This window comes from Onychomys torridus, chromosome 16, assembly GCF_903995425.1.
Source record: "Onychomys torridus chromosome 16, mOncTor1.1, whole genome shotgun sequence".
In the NCBI taxonomy this organism is placed as follows: domain Eukaryota; kingdom Metazoa; phylum Chordata; class Mammalia; order Rodentia; family Cricetidae; genus Onychomys; species Onychomys torridus.
In genome coordinates this window covers 21,789,663-21,812,052 of record NC_050458.1, presented here as the reverse complement: position 1 = coordinate 21,812,052, position 22,390 = coordinate 21,789,663, and the positions used below count along the sequence as shown (strand labels likewise).

At 41.1% G+C, this 22,390-nt stretch overlaps 1 protein-coding gene across 1 annotated transcript in view; it reads left to right on the top strand.

Annotated features, from left to right (window-relative positions):
* The window catches only part of Sntb1 (syntrophin beta 1), a 251,274-nt gene extending 229,817 nt beyond the window's left edge, over positions 1–21,457 (top strand). Inside the window, exons 6-8 of the mRNA XM_036208878.1 lie at positions 10,837–11,033; positions 15,102–15,292; positions 18,479–21,457. Of these exons, the coding sequence (XP_036064771.1) occupies positions 10,837–11,033; positions 15,102–15,292; positions 18,479–18,571 (481 nt within the window). The 3' untranslated portion in view covers positions 18,572–21,457. The remainder of the gene's footprint in view (positions 1–10,836; positions 11,034–15,101; positions 15,293–18,478) is intronic.
* Positions 21,458–22,390: the final 933 nt, after the last annotated feature.

The window sequence follows — 22,390 nt, the reverse complement described above, 5'->3', positions numbered from 1 at the left end:
GGTCTCCACCTCTCCAGTAGTGGGACCACAGCCATGCAAGGCAACACTAGACTTTTACATGGGTCCTGGGAGCTCCACCTCAGGTCCCCCTACTTGCTCAGCCACTGATTCCTTCACTGACTGATGACTGATTAATTGTCCTAGTCCCAGGATCTATGACATTAGTTTAAGATATTTTTTAAGTTTCATTAGGAACCCATTGTGTGTGTGTGTGTGTGTGTGTGTGTGTGTGTGTGTGTGTGAGAGAGAGAGAGAGAGAGAGAGAGAGAGAGAGAGTAGAAAATCTTAATAACTTTCACTTTAAAAAACAAAACTGACTTCTATTTTGCCAGCCAAAATGATAACTTTAATTCCCTAAGCCAGCAAGTTACTACTAAAAAACACCAGTGGGTAAAGGGAGACTTAAAGGGAAAACCAGAAGTGGGTGTCAGGCATCCTCAGGAAGTAATTCATTCTCATTACCTTTAAGTCCACGTTCACTATTTGGTGAGTACAAAGCCAAGTGCTTAGATGGCCATTTGCTATTTCTGCTTTGAGTGGTTGAATGGCTGAGGACAGTAGGGGAGGTAGTGGACAGCTGCTGTTGTTAGTCATAGCTTCTTATGTGGGTGTCCTCCTAATCATATGGCTCTTCATTTAGTCACTTGGTAATATTTACTGAGGTCTTCTTTTGCCCAGGAAATGTGCTGGGTACTAAGGATACAGAAGGAAGTAACCACCCCTACCCTGTTCTAACTTACAATACAATGATAATGGTGTCTTGGTTAAGGGTTACTATTACTGTGATAAAGTACTATGACCAAAGGAACTTGGGGAGGAAAGGGTTTTTTCAATGTGTACTTCCACATGTACTTTCATCATGGAAGGAAGTCAAGACAGGAACTCAGACAGGACAGAAACCTGGAGGTAGGAGCTAATGCAGGAGACATGGAGGAGTGCTTTTCACTGGCTTGCTCCTCATGGCTTGCTCAGCCTGCTCTCTTATGGAACCCAAGACTACCAGCCCAGAGATTGTACCACAAACAATGGGCGGGGCCCTCCCCTATGAATCACTAATTAAGAAAATGCCCTATGGCTGGATCATATGGAAGTATCTTCTTAATTGAGATTTCTTCCTTTCAGATAACTTTAGTTTGTGTCAAGTTGACATAAAGCCAGCCAGCACAAATAGCCACTAGAATATATTATGTGCTAACCAAGGCTACATGCAGCATTCACATACCACCTTATTTAATCCACACATAAAGTAGGTAGATTATCATCCTTCCTTTGGAGTTGGGGAAACTGAGCTGAGGAGATTTTAAGCAAGTAGCCTGCTAGTGAGCAGAAGAGCTGGAGGTTAGATCCTCTCTCCGCTCTCTCCGATGGCTCTCTCCGCTGTGCCTTTTCCTACCTATGGCTTCAATCTCTTGCCTCTCCCCCCACAGTGTTATATTGTCCTATTTGATTGTTGTTGTGGTTGGTTAGTTATTTATTCATACTCCTAACTAATAGAAATGTAAAATGCTTCAGGAGGTTAGGGTTTTGCTTCCAAGCATGGGAATATACATCTTCATTTTATAGAGGAGGCACAAATTCACCCGTGGGTTGCTCAGTTTCAGAAGAAGCTTGGAAATGACGTCTGCACAGCGACGGGAAGCCTGTCTCGGGATGCCAGTGTGTTTTCCTTGCTGGGTAGAAGAGTTACCTTTTTAGGATAAAGCATTCACTTGGTTGCTATAGTTTAGTTCCTCTTACAGATAAAAGACAGATGGTCATATTTTTAAAGATACACAAATAACCCAAAATGTAAAATAATTGAAAGATAAATAGTAGCTATTTCTGGGTTCCCCTGAGACTGCAAAACAGGAAAAAGTATCTTTGGGAAGAATCTTGAGAGGAGTATAAAAATGCTGTTTCTGGCAGAATTGAGGGGAAAAAAATCTCAGGCAGAGAGATATTAGGCCCACCTTTTCAGTGTCCAAATGATGACTTAATATCCACTGACATTTACTTGGCATTCAGTTTCCCAAATCTAGCTATATTCCAAAGGATGTTCTACAAATAAAGAGCCTTTTGGGAAGCCCTTTACTGAGCCCAAATTTTCAAAACATTTCAAAGTAGATCAACTGTGTACCTGCATAGTTTCCATTGCAAAATTAAGCTTGAATTATAGGAACATTTGAAAAGCATGCAACCACGCTGATATCCAACCTACATCTATCACATGTCAAGAAGAGTGTTGAGATCATTCAATCAATGAGGCATCAGAGAAGGCTCTTATTCTGGTGAGTAAGTCTACTGAGGAATATGAGGAGGGGCCTTACCTCAAGAGGAGGCACTATGCGTAGGTGTGAGCTCCACTATCAAGACAACTTTATGGGCTGGGGAAATGGCTCAGTGGGTTAAAACACCTGCTGTGAAAACATGAGGACCTGAGTTCAAATCCTCAGCATCCATGTAAAAAACATAGATGTGTACACATTACACATCTATGATCCCAGTAGTGAAGGCTCTCTGGAGCTTGCTAGGCAGCCAGTTTAACTGAAATAAGCTCCAGATTCCTAGAGACTCTGTCTCAAGACAGTAAGGTAGAGAGTAGTAATAGGAAAAGAAACTGGGTCATCCTCTGGCTTCTGTATGTGTAGATCCAAGTGTGCGTGCGCACACACAGGTCAAGTTGAGTCCCTGAAACTTGTTTGTCCAGCAGTTTCCAGCTTTAACACGTGAACAACGGTGCTTACCAAGGGAGCACCTTCTGGCAACTGCAGTCTTGCTAGAAAGCGTTCATACCTCATCTGAGTTACCAAAGGGAAATCATACATTTCCAGTGTTTCTCCCCATAGAAGAGGCAGAATCCAGAGAGGGCATTCATGAAAGCGTAGACTCCGGTGCCTGGCGCTGCATGGCTTCAGTTCTGGTGTGATCTGATTAGTGGGACTAGCACAGGGCTGTCACCTGCTTAATTCCTGTCGTGTGGTTTGGGTTTGTGGTGTTCTCTACAGCACTGACCAAGTTACGCTGAGTCAAGGGCCTTTGGGGTCTCACTGTGTGCTCCTCCTGGGCAAGAACATGAATTGCTTTGAAGCAGGGGTGTTCTTTGAGAAGTGCCACTTCCGGCCTTGCTTTGCAACCTTTCTCACATTCAAGTCAACATCACTAAACGCTAAAGATGCAGAGTTGTATCTTCCTGTATTAGTCCATCCCACAGGTATCTAAAGAGAAACTGACATTGTCTTTAGCATTCTTCAAAGACCTTTCCTCATCTGGACATTCATTGAATATCATTTGATTCCATGTAAATTTCTCTCCTTCATGCTGGAAACAGCCTCCTTTGGAGATCCTGGTGTTCCTCAACTTAGAACCAAATCATGAAATTGTTAAGAGCCCACGGCCCTTCTCTACATAAGTTCTGCTGCAGGATATGTCGAGTTTGGATGAGTTGAGAGGTACTGAATAGGCTGTCCCAAGGAGACAAAGTGATTCTCCACCACTCCTACCACCCTAGCTCACACTCTCCACTACTTATCTACTGGAGAAAGATTTCCCGAGAACAGAGGCTGGACCTGAAATAAAGAGACTGTGAATCAGGATGAGTAAAGGCCTCATCTTTCAAACTGTCCCCCATCAAGGCTTGATCCATTTTTGTCCTACTTGCTTTGAGACTCGAGTGGGCCTTGTATAAAGCAGGCACTATAAAGAGGTACCATAGACTGGATGGCTTAGGAGTTTCTTTCTTCCTGCATTGAAAGTTAAGCTGTTCAAAATCAGTTTGTTGGGTTCTTTGTGCAAGCTGTCTTCCTAGCTTGCAGATAGCTGCCTATATCTGTTCCCTTATGGAGCTCTGTGTCTGTGCATATAGAGATGTCTAAAGACATTGCTGTTGGATTAAATCCTCCACCCTTACCACCACAGTGAATATTCTTATGTCCAAACACAGTCATTTTGGTGATGATGCTTCAGTATATGAATTTGAGGAGGATGCCCAGTCCATAAACTTTGCAGACTATATAAATCTTTTTTAGATACATTACCTGGTGATTAATGAAATCTTTATTGATTGATGGGATGAATGAATTAGCAATTTTTGTTTGATGTTCAGTTGGAAGGGTGGAAGAGGGACTTGAATAGAGCATGAAGTTCTTCTGTTGTCCCTCATAAGATGCCTGAATTCCAAAAACTACTATTAGATCAATCTACAGGGTTCAGCTTCTCTCTTGTACCTTTGCTGGAGCCTGGTTGACAGGGTAAGGTACTAATGAAGCCACAGGTATAGTTTCACCTTTTGAGGATGTTAACTACTCTATAACAATAGCCTGTGTGTACTGTGTTCTTCCCATACATAGACAGTATAGAATAAACCCATGCATGAATAAATGCAGAGAACACAGGTGAGGGCTTCTCTATTCCAACACTAAATTGCCACTAATATTAAACAAGAAACAACCAGAACAGTGAAAACACATTGAGTCTGAATTTCTACGTTTTTAGTAGTAGAAAGTTCTGAATCTAATCACTGAAAGATTTGGGTTCATTTCAGTCTCAAGGCTTTTTAAATTGTGTAGTGTAATTTTTGTGGGGGAGGAATCTAATTTTTTAAAGATAAATATTTTTCTAAATAAATAAAATCACCAATAGTCACATCTCCAAGTCTTTCTTTCATCGTCCCCCCCCACCCCCCACCCCCCCACCCCCCCACCCCCCCCCCACCCCCCGCAGAGCAATCCTGGTGCATGGCATGGCTTGGCCTGGTTCAGGGCTTTCTCAGACCTGTTACATTCCATTAGCAGTTCCATCCCTTCTCCCTCAAAGCTACCACGTGGGTATTTCTTAACAAATTTCATTCTCTAGTTGTAATTGGTCCCAATATTATAAACTCTTTTGAAAAAATTAATTTGAGATACATTTTTCTCCCAATGTCTCTCTGTGTCTCTCTTTCTCTCTCTGTTTCTCTCTGTGTGTCTGTCTCTCTGTCTCTGTCTCTCCCTCTCTCTGACAACTGTACATCTTTTTTTTTTTTTTTGGTATAATATTGAAAGGACCAGCCTTAATAATATACTTCCCAGGGACTTAGAAGAGAAACTATGAACAGCGAGAATTATTTTCAGGAAGCTCTTTGTCTATCTACTTTATTCCTCTGAGATAAAATCCTATCTACACAGCTTCAGTTCTGTTCTTGTGCCTAGCTCCTTTCCTGCCCGATCTCTCTCTCTCTCTCTCCCCCTCTGCTGTTCTCTCTGAATTCTATCTGAATTCTCTCATCTTAATTCTGCCTCATCTAGGTCCTTCTTATTTCATTCTTACCCAGCCAGTACTTCCCCATTTGGCTCTTCCTCGTCTTCCATCTCCTCCATACATTCTCTCTGGTCAAAATCCTCCTTATCCCTCTCAGTTCTCTGTCCTCAAGTTCTCCACTCCTCTCTTCCTCTCTGTCGCTGCCATTTAGTCTCCTTATTCTCTCAGTTCTCCCCAAGTCTCTCAGGAATCCAGTTGTAAACCCAAGTAATAGCAAGCCTCTGGCTGAGCAAGGTCACCAGGATCGAATTCTTACAGGGTCGTAAAGGTAGGTAAGAATTTTCTTCAGGCAGTGACCTTCAGGCTTTCTTTTACAACCCAAAATGGGAATGGTAAAAGAGGAGGTCAACTGAGTGCTAATGACTGGTTAGAATATCAAAAAGGGGATCTATGTGCTCAGTCTACATTCCTAGAAGTGGTTAGGTGAGAAGTTAGGGGTCTATTAGTAAGGTTGTATAAGAAAGAAGAGTCTCACCCTAAATTGCATAAGAACTAAAGCTGTCCACCTGACCTAGGAGACAGGTGTTGTTTTGTTTGGCCTAGGATGCTTGATGCTTGATAGGCATTTTAGATAAACACACTGTTAGGAGTTCTTGGAAGAACACAACAAAATCATTTTAGGAGCCAGCTAATATGTGTGTGTGTATGTGTGTGTGTGTGTGTGTGTGTGTGTGTGTGTGTGTGTGTGTGTGTAAATATATATAAAATATCACCAAGACTTCTTAAGCCATGGCTTGACCTTTAGAGAAGTCCTTGGCTTTTCCAAGCAGTAGCTTTTGTGATACTAACCGAGTTCCATTACATTTTCCTGCGGTTAGCAGCACTTTTTCTCACTTTGCTTCTGCCTCTATAATACAGTACCACCAGCACCTGATTGTGACAGAATTGAGGTCAGTGGTGGAAATCATTTAGGAATTGGAAAGTGAAAACAACTTAGGACAGTTAAGGCCTAAAGGATCGATTTTTATTTGAGTGCTGACTATGACATACAAGACAGTGAACTAATTTTTTTTTTTAAATTATTATATATAACCCTGGTCCTGTGGGGGCAGGAATTAAACTTGTAAGTGTAAGGAATAAAAGTATTTGTTGAGTGTGAGCCACATGCTGGTTTCTGAACAAGTAACAGTATATCAGTGGTGTTATTTAATTTTCACAACACTACCTTATGAGGCAATGATTCTTTAAAACTTTTTAAATATGTGGCATATAAAATTAGTGGGGTTCTACCACAGGATTTTATGCCTCCCAAACCTGTTCCCTGTTCAGTTCAACTTGCAACCTGGCATTTGTGCTCAACTAAGCCTGGTATTAAGATTTTAAAAGAGAATAGATGAATATACTTCTTAAAGCAATTGAAACTTATATAATTTTGAGTATGGAAACACCTTGAAAAGTCAGGTGTGGTGGTGCAAGCTTGTAATTCCAGAACTTGGACAGGGTGGACACAGAGGATTCCTGGGACTATTTGCCAGCCATTCTAGCTTATGTAGTGAGTTCCAGAGGAGTGAGAGACCCTGCCTCAAAAATAGAAAGGTAGACAGTAGCTTTGGAGCAACACTTGAGGTTATCCCCATTCTGCATACATGCCTGTTTAACACGAATCTTAAAAGGTCTTATTAAATAAAAAACTCAGGAGCCAGGTATAGGGATGAATTCTGAAAGATCAGAGAGACAGAACAAGCCACAGCCAACCTCGCCTCACCAACATCTCAGCTGATCTTGTTTCATCAAACTGGAAGCCTCTGAGACCTCATCCGAATGGATCTCAGCTGAACTGCTGCTAAAAGCCTTTTAGTTCCTGGTCCTCACACCTTATATACCTTTCTGCTTCCTGCCATTACTTCCTGAGATTAAAGGTGTATGTCACCATGCCTGGCTATTTCCAGTGTGGCCTTGAACTTACAGAGATCCATCTGGATCTCTGTCTCCCAAGTGATAGGATTAAAGGCCTCCATTTTCTGGCCTCTTAATCTATCTAGTGGCTGTTCTGTTCTCTGACCCAAGATAAGTTTATTGGGGTGCAAAATATATTGGGGACACAATATCACAACATTTCCCCCTTTTGTCTAAAATAATAAAAGAAGCTTATAACTAATATAAGAAAAACTATATCCAATAAGTATATACAATATATACAGTCAAGAATTACATTAGCAATGTCTAGTCCATTAACATTTGACAGATTCAGACAAAAAACCCTTCCATTTTATATATATTAACAATGTCCAGTCCATTAATATTTGACCAATTCAGACAAAAAAATTTCATTATTTATCCTATTTTGTTGAGTCCAATACAAAATTTGTATACAATTGTTAGGGTCGGCGTCTAAAACAGACAGCTTCACTCCAATATCGGGTCACAAAAGAAGCTTTATTAGCACGAGCTCGTGGGACACCAGCGCGAGAAGTAGCTGGTGACCCCGAGTCTAAGGCTCACAGTCCAGGTTCCATCAGGGCAGGGGAGTGGGGTCATCCAGAGTGTAGACATCTGGCGTCCAGATGTCTCCACGGTCTTTCTCAGAGTCTGGGTGAGTAAACGAATTCTGAGCTTATCTAGCAAGGGGTTATTTGCAAGCATTCTTCTCAAGCAATTTATCTTGCAAGCACAACCGCAGGTGGTTATCCTGCAAGCATCCTGTTAGCACAGCATGATGGGCTAACTTTCTGGTATGGGGCGTGGGGGCAGAGTGCAGTATTTTCCACTGAATCTACAATTAGCAGAGCTAGTGGGGGGGTCTCCTTATTTCTCTTATAATGGTCTTTCACAATATAGAAAAATCTAATCCAATGTAAAATATTTAAAACAAGTAGTTCCTTTATAAAAGTAGATTCAATAATCTACCTTTTTGTTTGTTTGTTTGTTTGTTGTTTCTTAGCAACAGGGTTTCTCTGTGTAGTTTTGGTGCCTATCCTGGATCTCCCTCTGTAGACCAGGCTGGCCTCCAACTCACAGAGATCCACCTGGCTCTGCCTCCTGAGTGCTAGGATTAAAGGCATGCGTCACCACTGCCTGGCATAATCTATCTTTTTATTTTATCATATCCATATTCTCTCTTTTTTTCTTTTCTGAGTAGATTCAAAAATCTACCTTTTATTGTTTTACATCTTCCCTTCTTTCTTTTCAGAGTAGATTCAATAATCAACACTTTTATCCTATTATTTCAACATCTCTTTTATTTATCAGAATAGATTCAAATCTACATCTTATCTATATACTCTTTTTTCTTTTTCTTCCTAAACAAGAAACCTGAATCTAATATCCTTTTTTCAATTTTTTTTCCTGACCATTAACAATAACAACTTGTAACCAGCCATCCTGAATAATGACAATTATCCATAAGTCCATTGAATGACCAAAACCCACCCACCCTACCTCTTGGAAATGAGGGCATCATTTTCTTAAAATTATTTCCTGCTTTCTGGGGTGAGGACTTCTTTAGGGGATCCTGAAAAGAAAATTTTGGGGTTAATTGTCAAGTCCTGGGAAAGGTATCAGTATCCTTTGTTGTCCAGTCTCTGCATAATGGGAAAATTCAGGGCTTGTCTCAAGTCCTTGCTCAAGTAGTCTGTGAGGCTGGATCATCTCAGCTAGCCTTCTCAAAATTGTCCTGAGAAGTTTGTAGTACAAAGTGAGGTTTGTCAGCTTAGTGATATTATTATAGTCCATGTGGAATCCTCCTTGTGGGGTCCCCATCTTCTTTTCGAAGATTTCAAAGTCACTGTTAGGCATGGTCATGGTTCCCTGCAGAATTTTTTTCTCTGACCCCAGATAAGTTTATTAGGGTGTGCAATATATTGGGGGACACAATATCACCACACACCTGAACACACATGTACTCACATACATGTGTGCAGACACACACACGCGCACACACACTCATGAGCATGCACCACCTTGAGCAACTAAAACCATAATGTATTTTCTTGCTTCTCATAAATGGTTATCTCTACTTTTGTATTAAAAAGGTGTTTTCTCTGATGAATTTTTACCTCGATCCATTTAAGTCCCATACCAGAATTTAGAAAACTTCTCTTTCCTTTAGTGTCACTTCAGTCTTAATCCACAGCAGCAGCACAGTCACTTTTACTCACTTCTCACCCCAAAATGGCCTCCTCCTGCCAGAACAAACCGGACTCACCTGGTACATGTTAAATTTCTTCATGCACCCACATGCACACCCACTTCCCTTTATATATGTTAGTGGCTACCTACCTAATTACTTATCTATTCCATAACTGCAATGAACCTCACAGCCAACAGACTTTCCAATAACCCTTTTCCTCAAAGTGGCGTGGCAAATCATTCCCCCATCAGTCTCCATCTTTACAAATGAAGGACAGTGCCTCAGAGTTACACAAACTTCTTACTGGGAATTCCACAGGATATAATACACTTTCCTCCACTAATGATTTCATTCTCTCCTATTTATGTGTTGTAGGGAAAATAAACTTTTCCGGTTTCCTTACCCATATTTTAACCCTCAAGGTAACAAATTATTTGTCTAAGAATGTAACTCTTATCTAATAGGTGGCTAGGCACCTGGCATTTTTCTAGAAAATGGTACAGTGTTGCTTTCCATATTAAAAGATAAGGATGAGAATACAAATACCCTGGAGAGAAATAACATTTATAAAATTATACTGTGCTGCCTTGAGAATGATTGATATGAGAGCCACTCTGAAGAGGAGGGGGCTGAAATGTCAAGCAGGAGAGAGCATGCTTCCAGGGGACATATGAGAAGTAGAAGCCAGTGATGGTGATCAGGATACTTTGATTCTTTATGTTTTAAGTGTGGCCTTCTGGGGAATTATTTACTATAGAAGTCACATTTCATGCCAAGGGGAAGCATGTGTGAAAATCTTGTGCAGTTGAAAAACAACACTTCTAAAAAGTCTCATAAATATCCACTAAAGGGCAACCCTCTATCATTTCCTCAGAAGTCTAATGTTTCTAGTTCTTTCTCTAGGCTGGACAGATAAACAGATGCTTCCTTTTTCAATGGAGTCCCCACCTGTCTGCTTGTCTTTAGGGCCTATCTGCATAACTGCATGCAGAGCCAGAGATATGTTCAGTACAGCCAGATCCTTCCAGCCCTGAGATGTGACAAATTGAGTCTCATGCCCATTTAGTACCATAGATTCATTTCCCTTTCCTGTGACCAGGCAGAAACATGCACGTGAGTAGGGGTGGAATTGGACTGGAGAGAATTTTACACAGAATTCTAGTCTTTATTTTTCTCACCCATTCATCTATTTATTTACTTAGCATAGTTGGATTTGCACAAATCATATCATATTATTTGATACTTCTGAATATTTAACCAAATGCACAGTTCTTGGATGATTTGTAATTTCACTCTGCCATTGGAGAAAAGATGGTGGAAAACCACTGGAGAGTCACATCTTTGACTTGAGATCACAACAAGGAGAGCAGTGCATCCGTTTGGGGCATTTATTAGGTGATGGGCCAGGTGGATTTTTTTTTAAGAGAGCATTTAATACTAATCTCTTTTCCTCTCTCCATCTTTCCCTCTTCCTCTTACCCTGTCCTCTCTAGGCTGGTTCATTCAGGTCCAGGGAAAGGATCCCCCCAGGCTGCTATGGATCTCTCCTTTGCAACACGAACTGGTACTAAGCAAGGAATTGAAACCCATCTCTTCAGGGCAGAGATCAGCCGAGACCTCTCCCACTGGACGAGGAGCATAGTGCAGGGGTGCCACAATTCAGCGGAGCTCATTACTGAAATCACCACTGGTGAGTACTGCTGCCTATGAGCTACCAATGTCCCACTGAGACAGAAATATTGGAAAGATGAACCTGTTACTTCTCTCGCCTCAAAATATTTTCTGTTACTGGTCTTTGAGGATGCTTAAAATTCTAGCGTTAACTACACAGAGAAACCCTGTCTCAAAAAACAAAAACAAAACGAAACAAAATTCTAGAGTTAAGCTTAAATTCTTTTCAATTACAGACACTGTTTACCCCTCTAAGACGTAACTAGAGGCTTTCTTTATACAGCATCTCATCGAATCTTCATTAAGGAGAAGCTGGTAACTTGAAGGATCATTTTCATCTTCCTACTTATGACCTCATGGATGGCTTTCAGAAGGAAGGAAATTTGGGGACATACACTAGTAGGGTTATTGATTATGAACAATATGAACTGAATCTGAGTGATAACTAGTACTGAACTGAGCTCAACACTGGAGCTCAGTCTGTAAGAAACAATAGAAATGAAAGGCATTTGAGTCAGAGGAAGTAGAGCAGAAGGAAAGTTCCAGAACTCCAACAGAGCTCCCTCTATCCCTGGCATCAATGAAGGGGCAGAAATAGTTTGGAAGGGGTCCACTGTCAATGATCGCAGTCCAATGGGCTAAAAAGCTACTTGTCAGGATGGTGTCCATCTGTAACTTGTCCATCAGGCTCCACTGTGATCTAGAGGATGAAGACCCCTCCACCCCTGCAGAACAGCTAGAAAAGACATACCAAGATTTTCCTGTACCAATTTTCTACTCAGTGGCATGGATGGCTGACCCTCTCCTCCCTCTGGAGACTCAGATCCACAGGATGGAGTGGTGGATGAGAATTCTCAGATAACAAGTTTCAGAATGCAGTAATGCTACTGGGCCATGGGCCAGTCTTTGAGGAGTACTGGAGTAGACACCACTTCTCAAACACCGGAAGTACTCTAAAAGATGCGACACACAGAAGCGTGTGGCGGGCTTTTTCCAAATTGTCTCTAAATGTGTAGTAGATTTTCTGCTGTAGTAGACCCAAGATAACCAGTACCTTTTCTTTCATCTTTTTTTAAGATAGTATGTCACCAGGTAGCCTAGGCATGCCACAAACTGACAGTCTTCACAAATGCTGGGATTAGAAGCATGTACCACCATGCCCGGCTTGATCAGGATGGTGATCTTGAAACTAATTTGTGTCCCTAAATGTTTCCTATCATCGCTGATGACCAGCTGGAAGTGTTCCTGAAAGTTGTGTGCCTATGGTAGCTGGCGAGAATGACGGGCTGTGAACATGAGCATTGGAAAAGACTCAAACCACTCCAATGCTACGTTTAATAACGTTACGTGTGTAGTATCAGTGAAGTTCACACTCCATGCAATGATTTTAGGAAATAGTGAAGATGTCCAAAAGGATTGGCTTTTGTTTTGTTTTGTTTTGTTTTGTTTTGGGGGGGGGTTGAAAAAAATTTTGACATTCCACTTAGTTTGTAGACACTCTTTCCCTCAATAGGAAAATGAAATGCCAAAGTTGGTGACACACCGGCTGAAAGATAATAAGGAATTGTGTAATCAGAGCTAGCAGGATGCTAGCAGAGAAATGATGGAAGTGACTAAAGACACAACCCAGTTGCAGCTTGGAAGATGTCTCCAGAGACTCAGGGCTGGGGCGGGGGTGGGGGGGGGGGGGAGAGTTGGGGGGGGGGGGGGCCACACAGGGTATGATTTCTGTTTTCATCAGAGCTTAGTGTAACATGGGCATGTGTTTAATGGATCCCATGGAGATGAGAAATTCTTCGGTGAACTGATTCTACCCAGGAAAGGCCGCAGACACCATTCGAGGTGTGCTGGAATCAAAGCCCATCAGAACTAGTTCAGAATAACTAATCACGCATCTTTAAAAGTTCATACGTGGTGAAAGCATGAATAAAACTATGCTTAGAGCTTATGCATGTGTGCTGCAGGGGTAAGAAGACATGAAAACTGGCAAAAGGGAGGCCTCAGGAGAGGAAGCCATTGCTACCTGTGTGACACAGTCCTTTGTTGTCCCTGGACTGGGGGTAGGGTGGCAGAGGGCCGAGCACTCAGAGCTATCAGAGAAAAGCTTTGCAAAAGATGAGCTTATAGTGCAGATGAAACATATTTAGAGTAAGTCAGAGAAGGGGCATATGTGTTCATCACAGCTCCGTTTGAAAGGGCGCCTAATTCTGCAGCCTATAGAGATCCTATTTCTTCCCCCAAAGTCTGGAGGGATTCCCTATCAATGTCATCATCTGTCACTATTCGGGAGAGAGGAAGGCTGAGAAACTCGTTGTCAATGTCCTGCCCTGAAGCCCTCTACATTTGAGTGTCAGGGTATGGAGAAAGGAAGAAGAAACCGCAGAGAAAGGACTTGAACTTTCAAAGCTAAATATCGCAGGTGGTCATCATCTCCTCTCTGAGCATTGGTTTTTGTTGTTTGTTTGTTTGGTTGTTTGGTTGGTTGGTTGGTTGGTTGGTTGGTTGGTTGGTTTGGTTTTTCGAGACAGGGTTTCTCCATGTAGTTTTGGTGCCTATGCTGGATCTCGCTCTGCAGACCAGGCTGGCCTTGTACTCACAGAGATCCACCTGCCTCTGCCTCCCAAGTGCTGGGATTAAAAGCATGCACCACCGCCACCTGGCAAACTTTAGTTTTTTTTTAAGCCCCATAATCTTAGTGAAATATTTCTTCTTCTGAAGTCAATGGTGACATTGTCCTCGGTATATTTAGAAAGCAGAGCAGAGGTAAGGGTGACAAAGAGTGGTTTCTCAATTAATGGCACTTTTATGGGACAGTGCTGCTCTCAGCCCCACCCCAGCAAAGAAAATGTCCTGGTTTCCTTAAAAATTCAGTTATGTACAGATCAAGGCCTGAACCAATTGACCTATAGAGATTTGTTAACAGTGTGTTATGAGGCAAACTAAACCCAGTCTGATAATTGACAAGCTTTTCCAGAAATCTATGATGAAGATTTAAAGGATACATTTGTAGTCCTTCTGCAATAGTAGCTTATAAGATGGCTTCTGGCAACTGCCCCCTCCCTGTCCAGGAAATAGGCTTACAGAGCTCCACTATCTGGGCTTTCAGGTAAAAGCCAGCACCAGTCTTACAAGGTTCATGCTTTTGTTCCTCTGGACTGGAGGTGTCCTGTACATGCCCCCCTCCCACTGCTCCAGGCTTCTGTACATCTCACAGGCAGGGGGACAGAGACACATTCCTCGTGAAAGGTGTCACATCACAGATCTTTCTGAAGCAGCATTTCCGGAACCCCAAATCTTAGGGGAACTTAAAGGAACTTTGTTGGGCCTTTTTTTTTGTTTGTTTGTTTTTTGTTTTTTTCAAGACAGGGTTTTTCTGTGTAGCTTTGCGCCTTTCCTGGAACTCGCTTTGTAGACCAGGCTGTCCTCACAGAGATCTGCCTGCCTCTGCCTCCCGAGTGCTGGGATTAAAGGCGTGCGCCACCACCACCTGGCATAGCTGGCCTTTTTTTTTTTATAATGAAGGTAGATTATTTTTAAACTACTCACTTAGGACCTCTTATGCATGTTGCATATGACAACTTCGGTTACATAATGGAGTATGATAAGGGAGTGTTTGCCTCTTCGAACCAATAGCTGACAGGACCATATGTACATATATGCATGCATGCATGTGTGTGTACATGCATGGGTGCATACCCATGCAGGTGATATGATGGTGTTGTTAATGATGGTGATGCAGAGGTGGCTTACTTTACTAAAATAAAATGTTGTTTCTGGCTGAAAGCCAGGCTCACCTGGTCATAGGAAATCAAGTATACCCTTCCTGTTGACATACATGTGATAAGGCCAGATAAGGACTAGAGCCCAGAAAACATCCACTGAATCCCAGTTCCTGACAATTGCTAAATTACAAAATCAAAGTCAATCCAAGAAGTGTAGGGATTTTATTACTTTTTTTTCTCACGTTAATAAGAAATTGGTGGGTGGACACTGGGTTGAAGAAACTAAAACCATTAAGTGCCTGAGTAAATGGATTGATGGATTGATTTCCACCGTGTCTTCCCCTCTCCCTGTCCCCCAACCCCAGCCTGCACCTACAGAAACCAGGAATGCCGCTTGACAGTTCATTATGACAATGGATTTTCTATTTCTACTGAGCCTCAGGAGGGTGCCTTTCCCAAGACAATCATACAGTCCCCTTATGAGAAGCTCAAAATGTCTTCGGATGATGGAATCAGAATGCTCTATTTAGACTTCGGAGGCAAAGAAGGAGAGATTGTAAGTGTTTTTCTTGGGGCCATGTGATTTCATTTGCTTCATTATGCAACACATCTGCAATGACTCAGAAATGATAGGCTGCCTTTCTACTGTTATACATCCAACTGATAGCACAGTGGCTCCAGACTCCTGTCATAGCTGACCCTTGAGAAAGCAGGATTGGATTCAGTAGTTTCAAACAGGTCCAGTTACCTCGAGTTCTTTCCTTTGGTTTCATTTTTTCAAAATGGCATAAACATTTGGATCTAGAGGAAGAATGCTTTAAAAGAGATTTCTCGGGTGACTTAACCTATGTACCACTCATTTTAAAGATGCATTAAGCTTCTGATATAACCTTCGCATTGTGTCAGGTGATGGGGATGAAGGCAGCTATATCAAACACGTACTGCAAGGGGCAGAAAACTAAAGGCAATAGGGGAACAGATAGTAGACATCATCTGAGTGGGGGGAGGGAACAGACAAGACTATGAAAATTGGAAACTACTATCAAGCAATATTCATCTAAGTTAACCAATTCCTGGTTAAGGTAACAGCCGTATACCTCACACCAGTGCACACAATCCTTGTGTTGACATTAATGATTTTCTGTGGTCTTCGTTCCCCATCATAGTAAAAACATGTATGAAAACCAGTTTCCCAGAAAGTGACAGTGGTACATTCTTCCATCTGTAGACAATAGTGGTCCATGGCATTTCTTAGAAGATGAAGCATCTCACCTAAGCTGTCGAGTATAGAACTGCAAGCATGTCCATGAGTTTGTGATAACCATTCTACGTAGACATTGTGTCCATCAGAAAATATGTATTGACTTCCTGTTACAACAGAGACAGAGAAAATTTAAATCACATAAATTAACCTCTAACTGAACAAAAAATAAAACATAAACTAATTTCACCCAGCTACTGGGCTTCCACCATCCCTCCTTCCTCCAGCTGCTTCCCACCACAAGTTGTACCAGTGTTTCTTCTGTGGGCTTTACTAGGAAGTATCAGCACAGCATTTTGGAGTTCTCAGAAGAAGCTGACAAGGGACAAGGGCTATCTTCACAGTTAACAGAGTTAAAGGGCCTTTTACCTCAGCCCAAGACAGTTCCACACCACACGACACTGCTGACCTCACAGTGCAAACCCAAACCCAGGCTGTTGTTATGGGTACATGGCAGTGGTGATCATGTCCAAGAGCAAGGCTGACAGCAGATCCTTCCTCACCGTCTGAGAACTCCTTCCATTTTTCAGTGGAGTTTCAGGATTCCTCTGAATTTTGTATTTTTATATTTCTGTATTCCAGTTCTTTACATGTAACCTGAAACCATGACTCAAATGAGATAGTGTCATGAAAATCCCTGTCCTTAAAACACTTCTCATTTGTTCCTGGTCTATCAACTATTTATCTGTGTTCTTAAAGACAACTCCTTTATAGCAAGGTGGAAACAAACAGGAATCAGTCTCTTGTTTTATTCTTGCTTGTGTCCAATGCTAATTTGCTGCTTTTATTACTTTAGATTCAAGTCACCCTATCTATAAACTACAGAGACTGAGGCAGACAGTTTTTAATGTCACTTTTCAAAATTGTGTCCTTTTTTTAGTGGCACGGGATAAGGTAATTAATCTCTAGCTGTGACGTCAGCTAGACTTGAGTGTGAGTCCACGTTTCCTGATTGACTGTAAAAGCTGTGGTTTCATAAAGTTCAAAACATCTCTAGATCTTAGTTGTTTTTTTTTTCCATATGAAAAATGGCAACATTGACAATTGCTACCTCTTAGGGATTTGACAGTGAGGGATTATCTTGACTGCATGAAGTGAGAAGGAAACCCCCCACCCACCCAAGCCACAATGAGTGGCACCATTCTAATGTGGGGATTTAACAAAGCAACTCCATGTAGTTAAAAGGAGGTTTATTTTGAGGTAGCTTACAGCCAGTAAAGGGGTTGGTTACAGGATCTGGGAGAAGTGAGGTGCACTCCAATGGGGTTCTATGAAGAACTTTAACTCAGTCTGCCATCCAGTTGGCACATCGGGATCTCGGGTCTTAAGGACTCCTGTGCCGGCCATGCCCCAGGGGGCTAGCAAGTCCTAGGTAGGTATGGCAGCTGCCTCACTAGGGTGGTGCTTCAAGATTAAAGCTGGAACATCTACCCACTCTACCATTCCCTAGCCAGGATCCTAGAGCAGCAGCATACATTCATCCCTGCTCCTGTTTGGGGATGCTATGTGGCCAGCCCAGCTGTTTCGAGCACCTGCTGCCTTGACTTTCCCTCCATGATGGAGTTTCAACTGTGAGTTAAAATATACCCTTAAGTTAGTTGCCTTTGTAAGAATGTTGAATCACGGCAACAAATAATAAAAAAGAAACCAAGACACCACCTGATAACAATACCATCTTAAGTTTGGTAAATGTTAATTGCACACTCACTTTGCTCCCATTGCACAGAAGTGCCACCATCAGAACAAAACTTGGGGCAGCAGAAGGGAAGCTAAATGTTTCCTAAATTTTTCTAACTTAGGTCAAGTGATAATTCACCTTCGGAAGGTGTTTGATGCTTTAGCCAGGCATGCCCTGGGCTGTGCAGAAACCACACCAGAAGGCTTGTACTTCAGACGTCCCCATCAGAGAGGTGTGAGGGATATGTCTGCAATGGTTCAAGAGTAGAGGATGGCAAAGACAAGGATGCTGAGCATGAGCTCTGTATTCACAATTCACAAAGCAATTTCACATGCAGGATCCCTTTAATACTCTAATTACCTTGCATATTAGTAGGGCTGAGGAGAATTTTCAGTGAGTTGGCCAAGGTTAGACATTTTAAAAACTGTCAAAAAGAATCAAACAGCTTGAGATGTGAAATTTGAACTGCTGCCTGCTGTATGAAACTCGGTATAAATATTACTATAGTGGAACTAAAAATAAATGGTGTAGACAACGAAGAAGGGTCCCATCAATATTTATGGAATTGTTACAGGTAAATTCATCAGAACTTGTGTTAGAAACAAAGATATTGGAGATGTAAGGAACAAGTTTGGAGAGTTATTCCCTTATCTCAATGAGAACAAAGATTTGAGGACAGCATCGCTCTATTTAACACTTCAAAGTTAGACGTGTGTATAGATTGGCTTGATGGGAAAAAATCACTATGCTACATCAAGCATTAACTGAAAAATCTCTCGTGCTCTCTTCTTTTTGAATTTCAGCAACTGGACCTTCACTCCTGCCCCAAGCCGATCGTTTTCATCATCCATTCCTTTCTGTCTGCTAAGATTACAAGACTGGGCTTGGTGGCCTGAACAGAGGGGCGACTGGCCTTAGGGAAGGAAGGCAGCAGCGCCACAGGAGTGTGACATCAGGCAGTGCACCAAACGGAGCATGCACAGCCAGCTTCGGGTCTCAGGAGTCACATGTAATATCCCAGGCTCCTCTGTCAGTTTCAGGAACTACAAGGGACTCCCTGAAGAAAATACCACGACGGGTGTCAGAAGAGAGCTTCTTAGAGCAGAACAAGGTTAAAGGGTGTAAGGGCGAGTGGATACACACAGCCTATCTTCTAAATAATGACCGCCAAGGACATGGGCATTATAACAGCATGTGCAAATCTTAATCACACCAGTTTCTAGGCAACTGGTTCACCCCAGGAAGCCAGGGCTGAGCAGATGAGAAACGGATAGTTTCACCTATTCTTCTGTCGTCCGGTACTGATCCCTTGCTTTATTGTGATTTATTTCCTGATCCAAGTTGAGCTGACGTTCATTGGTAGGACAAAGAAAAAGAGAAAGAAAGAAAAGAAAAAAGATGAGGAAAGGTAAAAAGAAATCCACCTTTTATTTAAGATCGAAGCATCTGTTACTTAATTTTTTTAATGAGTTATCTTTCAGTTGGTATAGAGTGATTCCAAAGTGTTCTCATGCGCATATGCTGGACAGAAATGAAATAAAGCACCGGATTCTGATATGAGCTTTAAGGGGGCAGAATCTGAGCCCAAGTAGACTGTTGTAGTTGCAAAGCTTTTCTGAAGAGTTGTACACACAAATGATGATTAATTCTGAAGCTACCCTTATACCATGGATGCTGTCTCATAGCCAAATTGGTACCCTTATTTACAAAAATCAAATTCTGGGCAATTTCTAAAAGCTTGCCATTATACACACACACACACACACACACACACACACACACACACACACACACACACACACCACTGGTCACATAGTTGGGGTTTAATTGTCTGCATCTCACAGTTTTCAGTGGAAGTACCTTTCAGTGGTCCTTGTTTCTGCCTGTGCTCACCTATGTGCATTTCAAAGTAAGGGAAACTATCTCTCATTCTTGATGATGACAGTTTTAGGTATATAGAACCAGAAGTATAATCAAATCTACAGATAGCATCTACATTAATTTTGGAATTCCAGGGGAATAATATAATGACCTGATATTTTTCTACAAGCATATTTCGAGGCACTATCTAGCCTATTAAGACTTAATGCTTTTATTTAATGTTTCAAGATTCATTCACTAAAGGCTATACCCATTATTTGATTTTAGAGTTACTTTTCACAAACCCTGAAGATTAGTCAGAGGATTTATGAATTTTTAGTCCTTCTTTTCCCTGTAGTTTTACATTAGCACATGTTCTGTGTTCTGCCCATGTGCTGGGAGAGTCATAGTTTAGCAGATACCTATGCAAAGTGAAACTGCCGAGATGCCTGGGATTAAGCTTCTTCAGATTTGTGTGTTTATTGACTTGCAGTTGTATTTTAAATCATCATTTCCCCAAAGCACATCCAATACAACACCATTTCCAAGAGACATGTTGAGCAGTGTTCTCAATGGAGAGGAGATTTAGGAGCTTGGTTGGTAAAAATATTTGCTAAGTAGCAACTTTAGACATGTTAGGCCCTTGTTGGGGTTGCCAGCTCCCCCCAAAATCCCTGTCTTCATTGCTCTCAGTCTTCAAGGCAGGGTTGAAAGTTCCATCCTTGCCCTTCTTTGTAATAGGGTGTAATGGGGCCTCTGTGAAGCTAGTGGTTTTTATAGACGATGCTTTAGGAAATACCACCAGAGGACATTGGCTTTTGGTTGGTTTCTCATTTTAAAGTGTTGAAAAGTGAAGGCCAGCTTCAATACTGTGGGAAAGCGGTGATGCATTTGTAAATTGTATTGCACACTTTCACACTATATATTTTCAAAAATCACTGGAATGTTGTTATACAAAAGAACTATACTTATGTATTGTAAATAACATGATACGTATATTAATACCAATAGTTTCATTCAACAATATATAATCTAAGGTGCTCGGTACTACATGAAGTTTGAGTTAATTATTCAAGTTGCAAAGATTCTATTATATATTTATAGACAAATTAAATTGGTCATAATTACAGACGTTGTTTCTTTATTGCTTAAGTTTTAGATTGATATCTGTGTAAGAGTCAACAAAAACTGTCTTCTCCATTTTTAAAATTTTAATTTAAATATTTATATTTTAGGAAAAATATATTTGAATAAGATCAATGCATTTTCTGAAGCAAATTAAAATGTGCTATTAGCAAAAAATAGAAAATTTTACTAAGAAAACTGTGTATATGAATGATTTTTTTTTCTCCTAATTAAAGTATATCATATCAGAGTGGCTATTATTTCCCAGCTTGGATTTAAATATGATATTTAAATGATGGCTCTACCGTTTATTTTTCATCTTGTCTTAGGTGTTAGTGTGTATGACACAAACTAAGTCTGCCTCATGTCTTGGTCAATGAATCAGATTAGTCATTTGGGAGATTTTTTTTCCAGTTTGTTTTGTTCTTAGTTCTGTGAATCATAGAACTGATAATGCTTGTACCTAAATGAAAAACAGTGCAGATACACAATCCTTACTTTATGGATGCTTGCTCAATTGCCAGAAGGGTAAATTCATTGGTCTGGTAATATGTCTGTGCATTTAAAGAATGCCAGGGAGATAGAGATGACATTTTTTTATAACATGAATAATAGAAATCAAACTATACAATTATGAGCTACCCAGATAGAGGCATTTAATGAATGACATCAATGAGGTGTGGGAATGATTTGGGGGTGTATCTTGAATTGGTTTTTTAAATCTGCCTGTGTTTATAGCCCCGTGGACATCATGTACAATTTATATATAAACTAAATAAATATTTGCCTCAGATCTCCAACGCATAAGCTTATATATTTTAAGTCCATCATGGGTTGAACTGACTGGATGGTGGCTTCATGTGAAGACAGGCCATGTTACTTTCCAACCAAGATTGATCTTACAAGTATTGATGGGGTAAAGGAATGCCATTAACAATACCTGTGTTCATTTTATTTCAGAGTCTGTTTAAAACACATATGGTTGATTCCCAATGCACCAAAGGATGACAGATTCCTCAACCTATTAGTATTTCCCCCTAATTATTAATTTGAATGTAGTTTCAGATAGGTTTTTATCTACAATTTAGAGCTCTCATTTCTAACTAAATCGTGACCCATGCACCAAGCTCCAAATGCTTCAATTCTTTGTTGTACTACAGTTGGTTTCTGTTGCAATTTCTTGCAATAAATGTAACAGACTGGTATTTAGAAGTCATTGTACTAACTGAAACTTTGGCAGGATTGAGGTTAGATTTAGATCCATAGAGTCTGGGGTTTCAAAAGACCAGAAGCTGTGCAGCCTATTTCTGCTCAGAGTTTATACCTGTGGCACCATCTTTGTACATTAAGGTGCATGATCTGCTAGTAACACAGCAACATGAGGTCAATGTAGAAAACTGAGCAGACACCAATTAAAACTTTTTTAAAGCTCATACCACCTAAACTCGTCTTACATATACACTATGTTCCAGACGCTGCACTGTGAACTACCCTGACCTTGTTACACATGCCACTGAACTCAGGAGGCTTTCCTTGAACACTTTGGTGCTGTCCATCCAGCCTGAAATTGAAAATTTCCAGTATGAGGCAAGCACACCTTATCTCTCCAGGCAGACTCACTCATTTGCTGGCTGGCTAGAGTTGTTTGAAATGTCTTCCATTCTTGGCACCAAAACTTCTACTTGTCTACCCTTCATTCATGACCCCTGTTCTACCATAGAAAATACTGG